The sequence below is a fragment of the Pseudomyrmex gracilis genome, unplaced genomic scaffold (assembly GCF_002006095.1).
Source record: "Pseudomyrmex gracilis isolate BER0280 unplaced genomic scaffold, ASM200609v1 scaffold_68, whole genome shotgun sequence".
In the NCBI taxonomy this organism is placed as follows: Eukaryota; Metazoa; Arthropoda; class Insecta; order Hymenoptera; family Formicidae; genus Pseudomyrmex; species Pseudomyrmex gracilis.
In genome coordinates, this window is record NW_018020652.1 from 645,000 (window position 1) to 660,559 (window position 15,560).

General features: G+C 43.7%; 1 protein-coding gene across 1 annotated transcript; it reads right to left on the minus strand.

The window, feature by feature from the left end:
• Nucleotides 1-2,936: 2,936 nt before the first annotated feature.
• Nucleotides 2,937-15,245, minus strand: LOC109854501. The gene is made up of 2 exons (XM_020427638.1): nucleotides 14,855-15,245; nucleotides 2,937-12,081 (listed from the first exon to the last, which is right to left on the minus strand). Exons 1-2 carry the CDS (start codon nucleotides 14,882-14,884, stop codon nucleotides 8,899-8,901), a joined length of 3,213 nt encoding a protein of 1,070 aa, XP_020283227.1. The 5' UTR covers nucleotides 14,885-15,245; the 3' UTR covers nucleotides 2,937-8,898.
• Nucleotides 15,246-15,560: the final 315 nt, after the last annotated feature.

Genomic DNA, 15,560 nt, shown 5'->3' on the forward strand with positions numbered 1-15,560 from the left:
GGGGGGTGGAAAAAAAAAAAAAAAACCCTGTTTTCGCATTACAAAGTTTTAATTAGTATGTTACGTTTACTATATACAACATATACCCTCGCGAATAGTCGCCGAGCATATACCCCCGCTCAGGGGTGGCGGCGCGTGCCCCTATTTGGCAACCTCTGGTTATAGGGCGATGAAAATTTTATCAAGCCATTTCAAACAGCACACGCGACTCTCTCGCGTGTGGAAAACTTCAGAGAATCCCTGAGAGAGATCGTCTCTTGGAAGGAAAAACCGACGGACAACTCGCGGAGGTAAGAAGCCGGAAAACGCGCCGTTGCTTGAAACACTTGCGCACGCCTACGTGCGCGCATATTGCGACGGGGGGGGGGGGGAGGCGGGGATGAAGTAGCTTAGTTTCGTCGCGGGACCCGAAATTAGATTTCGCGCCCGCGCGTTCGAGAAGAGACGTTCCAAATGTTCGTTCCCCTATATAACATTCCCTTTTTCTTTATCCCGACGTTCTTCGACGTCGCCCTCTCTTCGCCGCCACCCCCGTTGATGTACATCAACCACCCGGTCTCTCTTCGTGTCTTCATTCTTTTCGTTTCGTCCGCGTCTTCACTCCGGACCGCGTTCTCTTCTTACGGGGCCGGCGGGGTTTCTTTCTCGTTTCTCTTCCTTCCTTCCTTCCTTCCTTCCGCGCCGAGATTCCGCTTCCTCCGGAGACGCTCGACGACGTCGCGACGCTTCTTCACGTTCCGCGGCGCTATATGCATATTTCACCGATTTTTATGGAATTCCTTGTAGACTTCTTTCTGTTTCCTCTTTCGCGTCCGCTCTCTCTTCTCTTTCCCCATTTCGATTACGGACTTTGTTCTTTTTTCTCTCTCTCTCTCTCTCTCTCGCGTTTAATGGCCCTCTTTTATCTCTCTAGCTTCTCTGTCTGTTTTCAAACATTGTTCGTTGTTTGAAAATAACGTAAGCGCGTTACAAATGCCGATACTTGATTTTTTATTTGCAAGAGATTTTATTCAACGTGTTATTACATAAAGATTCAAAATACGGTAAAAATGTTCTGTGACATTCTTAACATTCAATTTACGCTCGTTTAAGGTCTCTTGTTAATTTCAATTGACATTTCGCGTTACGAGCTTTGATACTTTTTATTATTAACATTAAAAAATGTTAATTGTATATAATTTTGTTTATTACACATTATACGACAATCGCACGTTGATGTTGAATTAATGTTGCGACAAGTTGCGTACGTCTTTCTCGTTTAGCAAGATTGTGACATTTACGTGAAGAAACGGTGCGTGGGTGTAAGAACATCGCGCCTTTTAAGTAAAACGCCGCAATACGCAATCATCAATACGCTTTTGCTCTCGCGCGTAGGCGAGTGTTTTTAAATTAATTATATACAAGAGCGAAACTGGATGGCATTAATCACGCTAACCTAATTAAGAGCCGTGCGTGTATACGTTGCAGCGCAAAAGAAAACGGTGTCGCATCCTGCGAACACTTTTATCCTTCGCGAGCGCGATCGAAGATATAAATCTTTTTTTTCCACGTACGTGCGCATTTAATTTAATCACAAACAAACAAATGCTTTATACGTAAACGCGCAAAGTTCACTGTGCTGTGTGTGAATGACATTCTTATTAAAAAAACGAAAACAATTTCTCACGCAAAAAATTTTCCATTGTCCTTGCGATACTTTCTCCTTTGCGACAATTGTTCGACGTGCGTGTTTTTACGTAAAAACAATATGTTTTTTCAACTTGATATAATTCAATTTTCTAATAAACTCTGATTCAATATCTAATGAACTCAATTAAAAACATTCCGGTGGTAAAGGTTAACACTGTCTTGTTAATTAAGTCTAATCGCGCGCATGAAGACTTTCACTAGAGAAAAAGAGAAACACAATATTAAATATTAATAGTCAATTGGGACTAATTGCTAGTTTATCGTTAATAGACATATTTCTGAGATACACACACACACACACACACACACACTTGTCTCACACAAAGCAGAATATCTTTTAAATATGTATTTTTATTTGTATTTACGTTCTTTTGTTTTATCGCTAATTACTATGTTACTATATTTTTTACAAAAAATTTCTTTTTATCACTAATTATCACTATAGTTTTTACAAAATGTTACGACATAAAATTGCCTAAAACGTAAATAAAAAATCGAGTAACAATCACCCGCGAGCAATGATAAGGAAACGTAAAGTAAACCACACACGTGACGCATTCAAGAGCGAGGTGTGCTAGAGACCTACTTTGTGATGATGATGCGGGTATGAAAGAAAAAAAAAAAAAATCATAATGCGTGAGAACGGTTTTAATCGAGCATGTGTAATCGCGCCTTGTTTCGCGATTATAATTGCACGTTGGTAGCCGCGAAAAATAAACGAGCAACCGTTAATTACATATATGTTTTCTCGTTTGATACGAAAAGGATTATTGCACACACACGGTGCGTTGTAAAAAGGACTTTAATGAGGCTAAGTCCAGAAACTAAAGATGACAATGTCAGAATACAATACGGATGTGTTTTTATCTTATTTTATTTTATTAATATTGCGTGCCAGAGACACACAGAAGTTCAGAGAGTACCCTTAAAGTACGCAGTAGTACAGATGAAATAAAGATGCAAAGTAAATACAATTTACAAATTTATACACGTACACAGACTGAAGACAATTTACAATAAACACTTAAAACAAAAAAATAAACATAAAATACAAAAATAAATAAATAACTTAAAAATATATTCAAATTAACATTATCTTTTGTTCTCTCGTTTTTTTTTATGAGTTCCTCGTAAGATTTTTTTCGAAGATCTCTCTCTCTCTCTTTCTCTCTCTCTCTTTCTCTCTCTCTCTCTCTCTCTCTCTCTCTCTCTCTCTCTCTCTNTCTCTCTCTCTCTCTCTCTCTCTCTCTCTCTCTCTCTCTCTTTCTCTCCCCGCTTTCAGCAACTATTTGTTATTCACGAGAAAGACAATTTTGCCTTCGGCGAAAGGGCTAGGCCGGGCATATCGGCAACGATACATCCGAGACTCCGCTTGTCGGGCTTTGCCTTATATTCCGTATATATCGCCCATGAGGCAACAACGTGCCTCCTGAGATCAGTATGACTGTCGGTGTGTACGGATACGACGTCAGTATGGAAATAAAGCACTTCCGAGCCCCCGCGAAAAATGCATACGTTCCCGTTGGCTAACCCTCGAAGCCTTCCTTCGAAGATCCCTTCCGATTCCCTCCTCGTCGCAACGTCTTGAAAAATCCGGAACGCCACGCGATATATACGGTCGCGATTAAAAAAGCACAGAGAGAAGGAAGTCGTTACCACGCGCCTTCGAGAGATCGCGGATGGATAAAATAAAATTCTTCGTCTTTGTCTTCAAATTCGTGAATTGTTCCCCGTGACAAACGTCGTCGTCGTCGTCTCGCGCGCGGTATCTTCGACGAAATTGAAGAAATTTATTCACTCCGAACTCAACAACGTGTGCAATTTTAATAAATTTTAGATCCGTTCGAAAAAAGATCGATTTTAACATATTAATTGACGACAGTTTGTCAATAAAAGTGACAATCTCCGTTGATGACTAAATCGCGATGTTTTATCAGCTAGAATGATCACCGCTGCGCGTGACACGAGATACACAGTCGAAATGTGTCACATATTGAATACAACGAACGGCACAGCGCGGAAATCAACAATATCGTATTTATTAACAAAAAAAGTAGTTTTTTAATTTTTTTTTTTTATAAAAAAAAGGAAAGAAAAAAAATTGCTACGAGTTTTACCACGCACGACCTTAATGTACATTCGTTATTTTTACATTCGTTATCCCTCTTGTCGAATAATATTTAATACGCAAGAAGAAATTAAGCGCCGATATAAACTGTGTATTGATATCAATCGGGACTCTCGGAATCGCGCGCGCACGCGCGCGATATCAAAGAAAACTGATTTCCATCCCATCGCCGAGAATTAATTTGCTCACAATGTAACCCGGTCGTCGGGGAGCGCGTCAACGCGAGCCGCTAGTTCATCTTTGCGCGCGGAAAACGTGTGAATTTTCTCATAGCTTTAGATCGCGCAGGAAGTTTCATGATTTCATTGTCTGTACCGCGAAGTACTGAAACAAAACCAAAAAAAAAAGAAAAAAACCAACAACGCACGAAACGGAGCAGGCAGGTAGACGGAGAAAGGAACCAACGCGAGAGAAGTGAACGAATATATACCGACACGGCAAACGGATTTGGAAAATCTGCGAGTAACGATTTTTAGCGTGGAGATAAAAAGAGAGAGAGAGAGCTGGGGTGCTAACTGTCCTAATCAAATGCGAGAGAAGCGATAGCGCGTTTCATTTACATAACCGTAATTCTACTTAGCGGCGGACACCTAATTCCCTCATACGTTTCCGTTTCTCCGGCCGCCGTGCCAGAATTCGCGGTATTTAGGCGACCGCCGATTTAGCTTGGGAACTTTCACAGAGAAGAGACAAACACTTTCAGACGCGCAAAACTTGTAATCCACGTTACGCCGGGCCAATCTCTGCAAATGGACTTGAAAACAACGTGTTTCTGCATTAATCCTCCTGTGCCGTTAATGCCGATATATTTACGGCTTGGACTTGGCCTAATGTGTTGTCGGGCGCGAATGAGATAACGACACGATCACGTAGAATTCTCATTCATAAAATGCATGCAATCTTACAAATAAATAAATAAATTTTTTTTGTTTCACATATTCTTGAACCGTGTTTTTGAACAACTCTCTCTGAAGAATCTGACGTATTTTTATTTTTAATTAATTTTGCAAAAATTTCGCAACATCTTCTCTCAATCAATCGTCAACCAACAAGTCCTCTGTTGTTTATTTAACGGAAAAACAATTTTACGCAATTTATTTCTAATTACTTGTCCGAAAGTAATTCGGACAAAACCGAATCAGAGGTTCAGAATTGAAAAATGTTTATTTTATTATGTGACGTAAAAATAAAAATGAAAGGGATAAAGAGAGGAAGGAGGAGAATGAAGAAAAATCTTATTTACAAAGAGTATCCATAGTATATATTTACATTTTGAGGATCGGTATGCGTAATAAAAGAGTATACACGCAGGCTTAAAAGTTGATTCACATCCGGCGAGTGTGATATCGTATTGATTGCTCATCGGATGTAAACTACAGACACACACACACACACACACACACACACACACACACACACATAAGGGAGAGAAAGGGCTCTCTTTTTTGTTTTTTTGTTTTTTTTTTTGTTTTTTTTTTGTTCGCGTATAAAATAATAAATTAAAATCCTAATAAAGAAGGTGGATACGGAGCAAGTGGATGAGTTTTATGGCCTTGGCAGTTACGTTACTGCGTACTCCGCGTAACAATGAGTGCGTCTCTCTCCTAAACCCGTATATACGCTCTACTTATTTTTACGTATCTGCAATACAGCAAGTTATGCATAACCGTTTGCCGGGGGACGGAAAATCATAAAAATGCAAAAACTTTTAAGATTATGCCACACTCGGGATTTTAACGGCCGCGCTTTCACGACGTACGCGCGCGCGCGCGCGCGCTCTCATTTTCAACTTACGCGCCGAACTGCGAATCGTGAGTCGCGTAAAAGTCGTTAATACGCGCGCGACGGAAGGAAATGGCGGCTCGTCGCTTTTGCGTTTTTCCCCTCGTGCCCGATCGTATCAAGGCGATGTTTTGAGGTTGTGCTCTCGTGTTTCCGCCGTGTGTGCGTGTATACGCACAACCACGTGCCACTCTTTCGCAGCGCAGCGCGCGCACGCACGCACGCACGCACTTGCGACAGCGGACTAGACATATTCCGTATCCACCAGAGTTTATATGTCGTCTTGCGTGCAAAAAAATCGAGCGAACGCTCGCTCGCGGAAACGAGCACGGCGCGCGTTTTCACTCGAAACGAGATTCTCACAGGAGCTCTCGGTCACCGTTTTGCCGGATCGTTAAACGAGGTTCTGAACTTTCACCTCGGCTGAAACCGCGTAAGATTCGAGGCCGATCATGTAGCCTACATAAACGGCTGAGTTTGTGATTTTCTCAATAGCCTTCTCTGAGAAGGCTCTCACACGCATTGTTACAAGATACCGCTGCGGCAACGCTCGAAGACGAAGGGCGAAATTCATTCTTTTCGTCGAAACGTTCGATATAAAATTTCTTTTTTGCGAGAATTCGCGGAAAATTATTGATTCGTCAGGAAGTTTATTGTCATCGATGGGACGGTCGAACGAAGGGAAGAACAGAGCGAGCATCGTAACGTGTCCCCTTGTGAGGGAAACGACCCCATGAAACCGAACGAGAACTAGGCCCACGCAGTTCGCCAATTCGGGGTGAAGAGGGGGGAGGGCAGAGGGAGGAGGGAAATTACACAGGCGTGGACTGGAAAGCTCCGCCAAGGAGCCCCGACCAGCCCGGGGCGAAACGCCATTACGGATGTTAAATGAGTGTTCAGCTTCCGCACGGGAAACCCCGTGTCTAGCCTCAACAATTTTGATACACCTTTCCTTCGAGAAAGGAGGGGCAGGCAGGTTCCCGTGGCGGGGCGATGCAGCTCGGTTGCAGTCACAGTGTCGGTTTAAAGATGTTTTAGTTTATCTATTTTTTTTTTTTTTGAAATGTGTTAGGAATTAAATAAAAATATTTTACATATTTGTTTTCATATATACTGTTCAGAGACTTATAAAAAAAAAAAAAAAAAATCCTTAGAGTCGATTTCACCGAAGCAATCAAAAGTTATAAACATTTTAGTTTGCAACGAGTTTCCTCCCGTAACTTTTATGAAAAATGTGTGACCGCGCGTTAATTCAAGTGGCTAAATTAAATAGAAAAAAAAATGATAGGAATTAGTTCGAACTTTGAAAAGATGAAATTAGATATATGAAGAATTATATTTGATTAAATAATTTTGACTAAGCGCTAGATGGTTTAAAAAAGATAATAAATATAAATTGTTATCTAAGTGACGCGTGTGATTCTCTGTGAAAAAAAACGTGGCAACATGGCACTGTTATTACTCGAACGTCTGCGCGCGCATACGTACGCGGTTCTTTAATTGCGTGAACAAAAATAAAAATAAAAAAAATTAAAATTAAAATACAAAGATGGAGAAATGGCAATAACAAGCTAACATCAGATTGTTCGGGTAAACAATTCTCTTTTAATTCGAAGATTAAAAAAAATTTTTTAACAAACGTATGTTAAAAAATTTTTTTCAAGCGTTAGCTTGTTATTGCCATTTCTTCATCTTTGTATTTAAATATTCAACGAGCTTTGAACATATAATTTAAAAATTAAAATTTACATTTCTGCGCTCTAATTATGAATAAAGATTCTGCGTAATTTTTATTACTTAAATTACGCAAGAAAAGCATATATTCGTCAAAATCGAGTTTCAGCTACTATTTTGCTACAATTGTACGTACAAAAAACATCCTTAAGTTCAATACAATCGAATTTAAATACTTTAAGTAGTATCCGATTTTTTTGTTAAAAAAAAAGAAAAAAGAAGAAATTTCCTGCAACAAAACCGTCGTTTCACGCGAGATTCTGATATTTTAACGAAATAAGTGTGTCAGACAGAACACTAATTCTTAAAAAAAAAAAATTCTTTTTCTCGATATACGGATCGTGTGTTTAACGTCTTTTTGCCGATTTCATCGGATTTCGGAGTTGAGGCTCGTCAATGGGTGGTGCGCGGTCATCGATCGGTAATCCGATCAAAAAATCTCGTTCGCGATATTTGAAAACTTTCTCTGTGTATCTCGTTCTCAAAGGGACCATTCGATGAGATTTCCATAAGCAAAGATTAGGATAAGCCGCTGACGCGAGGACACGGCGCGAGAAATCGCAGCGTTATGCGATTTCTCGGACGGAATTTTTTTTGGCTCGAGACAGATAACAGGGAGGATGATGACGACGCGGGGGGAAATCCGTGGAAATTTTTTTCACACAAACCGGTAAAGATGATGAGAGACGCCCGCGCGTCTCTTCCTGCAATAAGCTCTCGTAATAAGCGTCGGCGAGAGGTGAAAAGTTCTTGAGCAACCGGACGATTCGTTTGTATAATAACCCATTATCGATACCGGCCAACAAGTAATTATCACTTTCGCTCGCTTGCAATAAGAGAAATAGAATTGCGCAAACTTTCGTTTCTCGCGCGGTTCATACCTTCTAATGCTAGTTTCTATCATTCAGACGTTTTTGTTTTTTTTTTTGTTTTTTTTTTCGAAGCATATACCGACGAGTTATACAATTGACGGATGTGCTCGAACAATTTTTGAAGAAATTAAATAACGCGCGCAAAAAAAAAAATTGCGCCGGGATCGCGCGTTATCGAATCGCAAAAAGAAAACTTGGAGAGAGATTGCGATTTCTTTTTCTTCACGTAAATATTTTCGCGATGTGCAAACACAAAAAAGAAAAAATTGCGTACCAATGACGCGCGATTACGATCGATCGTGTGCGCGATCGATTGTTCGCGGTTAAAATTTCGTGTTTCCGTGAAAGAAAATATCGCCGAAGAAACGCGCAACGCTTCGAATGTCGCGAAGCGATTTGCTCTATTGCCGATCTCTCTGAAACTCGCTTCTCGGGAATGATTGCGAGATTCTTTGATCGTTTAATCGATCTTGCAAGCGAAGAAAGTGAAACGGCATCACGTTAGCAGCAATGTACCCCGTCATCTTTGTTTCGTGTATAAATAATGGAAATCCAAAAAAAGTCTCCGCAAGATATAATAACGAAGAACCCGAGAGCGCGCGCGCGAGAGAGAGAAAAACTTAANAAAAAAAAAAAAACTATTATTAAATATTTTCACAAAGGCACACTCGCGTTTAGGATTGAAGTTTTTTTTTACGCCAAGTTCGCTCCGCTCCCGTAGATTTGTTGATCTCCTCTCGTTAATTGCTTCTCGCTCTTCTTCGGCCTGACCGATCTGATCTCCTTCGTCGCGTATTTGGTGTCGAAGAACAAAGCCACAGGCGGCAAACTTTGCAGATACTTCTCGTTCGCTCTTCTGTCGTCAATCTTCTCGATCCGTTCGTTACTCTGCGCCTGACTGTCCACGGTTATGAAATGACCGTTGACGGCGTCGGTTCTTTGCAGATCGGGACCGAAAACCTTTTCGAGTTGCTGAGCCTGCGGCGGGCCTTGCAATTCTATGGCGCCGTTTTCCGGCTGCTCAATTGCGGCCAGTATGTTCTGAAGAAGTCCGTTGGACAGTACCTGATCGTGTCTGATGCTCCCGTCCGAGTTCTCCGTGTTCAATTCCCCGTTAGCCGGATGTATCTGCAGCTTGTAAATGCCTTTGGAACCTTGAATCTCAAATCCGTCGTCGCCGCTCGAGGTCAGATGCTGGGCCAGAGACAGCGCCTCGTTGTTGGTTTTCAAAAACTGATTAGCGTCCAACTCGTTCGAATCGAGATTCTTCTCCTGATTTAGACCCTGAGCCGTCAAGCTTGCGGTAAACGCTTCGGCCGAATAAGATTGACTAGACGAGAGCTCGTTCGTAACGTCCGCGACGGACGTGCGTATCTTGGAATTGCTCGCCTCGTTGGACGAGTCGTAAGTCAGTCCCACGGGATTGCCGTAACTGTCCTTCAGATTCGTTTTCTGTTGCTCGTCGTGCTGCAGATCCAACGTGTTAACCGGCGGTCCGCCCAAGAAATTATCCAACGGTTTTGCGAGCGGCAACGACGAGGACAAATCGGTCTCCGCGAAACTCGCGGCCAGAGAATTGGCGAAATCCGACGATAGATTTTCCGCGTTTCCGAGCGCGATTTCCGTGGTTTTAAAATCGAGCCGCGAGGGTTGGTCAACGGAATGTTGTTGCCGCGCGCCTTCGTGCGCGAGCAATCCGTTACCAAGCGACAATTGCCCGCTCGAGGGCAATTCGCCTCCTGAAGATAAGCCTCCGTTCAAGTGTAGCTCTCCGCTGGAATGTAATTGGCCAGTTGAAGATAAACCACTGGCCGAAGGTAGCGCACCGTTCGCGGACAGCGGTTGCGAGGAATCGCAATTGCCACCGCCGTTGATCGAAAATGGAACAACGGGCGTGCCGTATGTTGTTGTTAGCACGTTGTCGATACCGCCGTAGAGATTGTTGCTGCCGAATTCGGAAGAAGACGTCGAGACGAAAGAGGTCGGCGGTCCGAAATTGGGCGCTCCGTAAGTCAAATGAGGCGTTTGCGCGTTGAACGCGGTAAATGACAGTGGCGTTCCGTATTGGACGTGAGGCGCCGCGATAGCGGAATTGTGTTCGTTGAACAGCGACGCGGCCGATGCGAAAGTTGAACCGCCGCTGGCGAACGAATTGCCGGCACCCGATGCGTGACGGAAAGACACAGGCGCGTGAACACTCGGCAAATGTTGTTTTGCGACAGGCGGCAGGTACTTGTGAATGTTCGTCAGCAGTCGCGTTGGTATCGGTTCCCTGAATTTGATCGGTTCTCGATTTTGCGGCGGCGTCAAGGAGTTGAAGAGAATCGGCGGCGGTCTGAAACCAGGACCTGGGAGTTTGTGATGGTGCGGAGCACCTTGTTTGTAAAACAAATGTTGTCCAAACGACGGGAACGGACTTCGTCCGCTCTGCGCATTGGGATAAGGTCCGTTGGACGAGTACGAGGACAGCGGCACGTTGTAAGTGTTCAAAGGCGGTGGAGGAATCAAAGATCCGTCGGTTAGAGGATTTTCCAAATTAATTGCGAGCGAGGGCACGTTGTAATCTTCCAACGGTTGTTTCTGCAGCAGCGGTAGCTGCTGCACGGACAGATCGTCGTTTCCTAGATTTTGAAAATCGTGAGAATTTCCGGCGTTGCTCGTCGGAGCGTGCGTTCCGCCATCTGCCGATTCCGAGTGATGCAAAAGAATGTTTTCAAGTTGCTTGAAATAAAAATTCCCGTTCAAATCGGGAAGCGCGTTCGACGGCGTTCCATATTGCGAGTTTAATTGCTGATGTCGATCCGATTTGTGATCGGTCGTGACGGTTACCGCGGCCTGACCTTGATTGTGCAGAGGTTCGTGCTGCGGTAAAGGCGGGGGCGGCAAACCGTTGTTCTCCGAGGACGACTCGTGCACGGACGTTTTTAGATTCTGATCCTCGGGGTTGCGTATCGGCGCGCCGTAAGAATCACTGGGCACGTTAGGCGAAATATTAAGAGACGCGTGTGACAATTGCGTTCCCGTGGAAGACGAACCCTCGATATGATTTTGCTTCCCGTCAATCACCGGCGGACCGTAAGCGTCCGTCGGTGGACTTTGATTATTAGCGGGAGCGGGCAATCCCGCGATAGGTTGCCATCCATCGTACTTGATGTCAGGTGGTGTGGGTGGAGCTGGAACTCCTGGCGGAGGTGCTGGCGGCGGAGGTCCGTATATATCAACGGCCGGTGGACCGTATTGCGGTTGCGGTTCGGATACGGGCGGCGGCGGTGGACCGTACTCGTCATCGGGCAAAGGATTAAACTGAATAGCTAATTTCGGAGGCGGTGGTCCGTAAGTTTCGAGCGATAGAGGAATAGGTGGGCCGTGGCCTGGTTTAAGAGGCTGACTACTCGGCGTGCCGATCAACTTCAATGGCGGACCGTAATGAGGTTTCGGCGATCGAAACAGCCCGAACGAACCGGACGGCGACGTAAAGTGTTGTTTCAGCAGTCCATAATGAAGTTTAGGTGGACCGTAAGTAAGCTTTGGAAGAAGAGGCAGACCTCCGAAACTTTGTTTCGGCGGTCCATACGAGGCAGGTGGCGGTCCAAATATAGGAGGCGGTAATTCTGGCGGAGGTGGCGGATAAATAGGCGTCGGTCCGTGATCGCCAACTAATTCCGGAGGTCCGTACACCGGAGCCGGTCCTTTAAAACCGTTCCCCAAAGGCGGTCCGTAAGCGTCGGATGGAGATTCGAACGAGTTGCTTATTCTATCGTCAGCTTTGGTTCTGAGTTTCTCTTCTTCCTTCGTCACCTGCGAAGCTGCCTTGTTGACCACCGCTTGTGCATGATGTCCGATTAGCAGGATGCAGAAGAACAGCGCAAATAACATCTGAAAAGAAAAATTAAACAAACTGAAGAATCGAGATGATTAGCCTCCTTAACACGTTCACGCCGGCGTGACCCACCGGTGGGTCACACCTGACTGTTCCGTGGGGCGGCGTGACCCACCGGTGGGTCACACTTGACTATTCCGTGGGGCGGCGTGACCCACCGGTGGGTCACTTGTTTTCAGAAAATTAGTCGTTAAAAAAATAAGCGCGTTCGAACTCGCAACAGTGTTGCCCCGCCCCACGAAGCGTAAGGAGATAAGACAGTCCCGCCTCACGCGAAAAAACGTAGATTTTCGCCCCGGCGTGAACGTGTTAATCGAGTGATAATTGATTTCGTTGCAAAAGACAACGAAGATTCCATTCGGTCGGAGCAAAGTGCCGAAATTATTATGTGTACGTGTGCTCTAATTAGCTCGATCAAGTCTTAAGAATGATTTCGTTCTAAGAAAATTACCGCGCTCGTTTATTGTGTAGCAACCGTGTTCGAGGCCGTGAGAACTTTTGTTATTACACACGCCTACGCCGGGGGGGGGGAAGACACCTTAAACGTATGCGAAAATTATGTAAAGCCGCGCACATTCTGAGGATTAAAGAGGCGTGAATAATTACGTCAATTGTAAGCGGAGTGATGACTGTTGCACGAACCGAGTTGCGAAAAATGAAGGAATTCATCCTTTTTAGGTGCTAATTCCGTCCGGATAAGTGTGAGAGTTAATTAGCATCCGTTTTTTTTTTTTTTCGGCACAAAGAACCGCCGCTTATATTTTGCGTTTCGCTGAAACGAAGCGCTTGAACTCTCCGAGCAGTTTTTTTGTTTTTGTATCTCATTCACGTAGAGTTACACGCCAGATCGATTATTCTCCCGTCAGAAAAAGCAATGAAGAAATTGTACAAGCTCATCGCTTGTCAATGCCGCCAAGAAATCCATCGCGACTTTTCTCCTAAGTGGGACAACGGCCGAGATGTACGGCTAACATAATCAATCGTACTTTCTCTAAAGACCGCGGGAAATGTCCGCAACCCGGCAACGTATTGCAATAACAGCGATTTCATGTACTTGCGTTTTCACGGATGCTTTGATAGTCCTATTTTTTTTTCTTTTTTTTTTTTCTTTTTTAACGTGATGTTTATTCAAGTTGTTCGAACATTCGCGCGCAAATTGTTTTTTTTTTTTTTTTTTTTTACTTGATATCAGTCGCTTGTAAAATGATAATTTAATTGTTTTGTTTGCGGTCGATATTTGTCTTTTACTGTTTTTAATTTTTGCAGATTACGTGAATATTCGATGACGCAAACATGTGTATCGAAAAAAATCATTGACGCACGGTGATTACATGAATGAGAAACGCCGATTGCGGAATCTTTGGATCGCAATCTGTCTTTCATGGTCATGAGCGCGCGCGCGCATTGATCGCTAACGCGCGTGTAATTCAAATCGTTATCTTCTCTCGAGATAATTAACAATTATACATAGTTTGCAATTACAGATAACAGATAATTTTGCATCTACCGTGCCGATCCGCGCACTTTTTTTTTTTTTACTTTGCATACGGAAATGCGTGAGATATCTGTTACTTTCGCGTTCCCGCTTTTATCGCCTCACTCACGCGGACACGATAATCTACATTCGCTGATAATTCTATGCGGTCATTTTTCAATTGTATTTATTTATACTTTCACTTTGTTCAGTCGTTTATTATTTTTTTATTAAGTAAATGTTCCAATGAACCGAATGCGCATCGATGATCGGAAATTTGTTGCAGAAATATAATTTGACGTAATATCAAACGTAACATTTTTTCCTAATTTTTTAAGTATTTTTTAGTATTTTTTTTAGTATTTTTTAAAATTCGTTTCTCTAACTTCACACAATTTTGATATCGTGTTATAATAATTTGTTGTAAAAAATTCGTTCGGGACATTTGTTCGTTACATTTATACGCGCGCGTGCGCAAATTGTTTCATAATTTGTTGATTGTTCGAGAATTCGAATTTGTGCGACGTGTGCAAATTAGAAGAAAAAATCGTTATCGATCAATATACACACCATACTTCGAAGTGAATCGTTATCGGGCGCCGATAAGAAACCGGCAATTACTTAATCTCTGCCTGGGAATCGTCGCGGTGCAATTATCGATAATGCCTCTTGTGTGAGAGACCCCCCTATCGCGCGATCCTTTCATAATGCACGCGTCCCCTCTTATTAGTACGGAAATTTATTCACATTGAGGGGTGTGTAACGTTATTTCGGTCTCGCGCGGAGAGATCTCCCAGCGCGCCAACCAGCGTTTGCCCTCTGTTACTTCTTTCGTTTCTTGATAAAAGTGAGATACGACGCGGTTACATGTGACGCTCGCGCTCGAAAAACCTTCCGATCGAGATCGGAACGAAAACACGGAGATTCGTGCGTTTCGCGGAATGACACGTGCGAATTAACAGGATTGAAAAAAATCAATAACGAGAAAACAAAAACAAAAACAAAAAAAAATCCAACCGAAATCGAACGAGCACATCTTCGAAGTGAAAGAACGCGCGCGTGCATTGTACGTACGATGGCGACGCGCTTAAATAAATAGCTCCGCGCGACGTGAGAAAAAAAAAAAAAAAAAACCACTCGCGCGAAAACTCTGGACCGCGGCCACTGGATTTGCTTTTTCATGTAAAATGCATTTATCGCACTTTGATTTAATCCTAAGGAGAGATGAAAGTTTCACACGGAAAAACAAAGAACGACAATCGGAGCTCGGAGCTCCGTCGTCGTCTGCGACCTACCTTGAATCTAACCATGATACACACGCGCATAAACCGCAGTCTCTGCCGGCACTACACACAAATTATCTGACACTACGTGGATTTCCTCGCTCTTTGCACGGTCTCCCTGTACTTTTCGCCGCCGCGCCTCTCTCTCTCTCTCTCTCTCTCTTTCTCTCTATCTCTATTTTTAAAAGGAAGTCGCGTCTATCCCGCGAGCTTGTCGTCTGCGATTTAACGGTGGCTTTTCGTATCACACGTCGCGCACATCATAGCGGCACTCGTCGAGAGCCCGCAGCCTCTTTGACGGACGAGCACGACAACTCGCCGGTACCGACACAAAAAATGCTCAGTCTCCGTATGAAGCCTCCGCTTATATAGACTCCGAGGGGGCCTACGAGTCGCGGAGGAGTCGTCGAGACTGAGGTTGCCGGGTGAATCGTGGAAAGGAGACCCGGGGAAAAGGAGAGAGAGTGAGCTCGCGCCTAAGGGTACGGAGAGAGGAACAAGGAAAGAGAGAGAGAGAGAGAGAGAGAGAGAGAGAGGAGTGTGCACAGGTAAAGAGATGACGCGCTATACGCGGAGGAGAGGAGACGAGCGGAGCCGAGAAGACGGAACCCTCCTCGCACATGTCGCGTTAAAAAAAAAAAAAAAAAAAAAAAAAAAAAAATTAAATATCTCCAAGAAGATATTTTTTTTTCGCGGATATTTTCTTCTTTATTTTATC

Bases quoted from the DNA above. Each gene is read 5' to 3' on its own strand.
- LOC109854501 (XM_020427638.1), bottom strand. From the start codon at position 14,884: ATGCGCGTGTGTATCATGGTTAGATTCAAG. The intron at 12,082-14,854 runs GTAGGTCGCAGA...TTTTCTTTTCAG, and splicing joins GTATCATGGTTAGATTCAAG to ATGTTATTTGCGCTGTTCTT.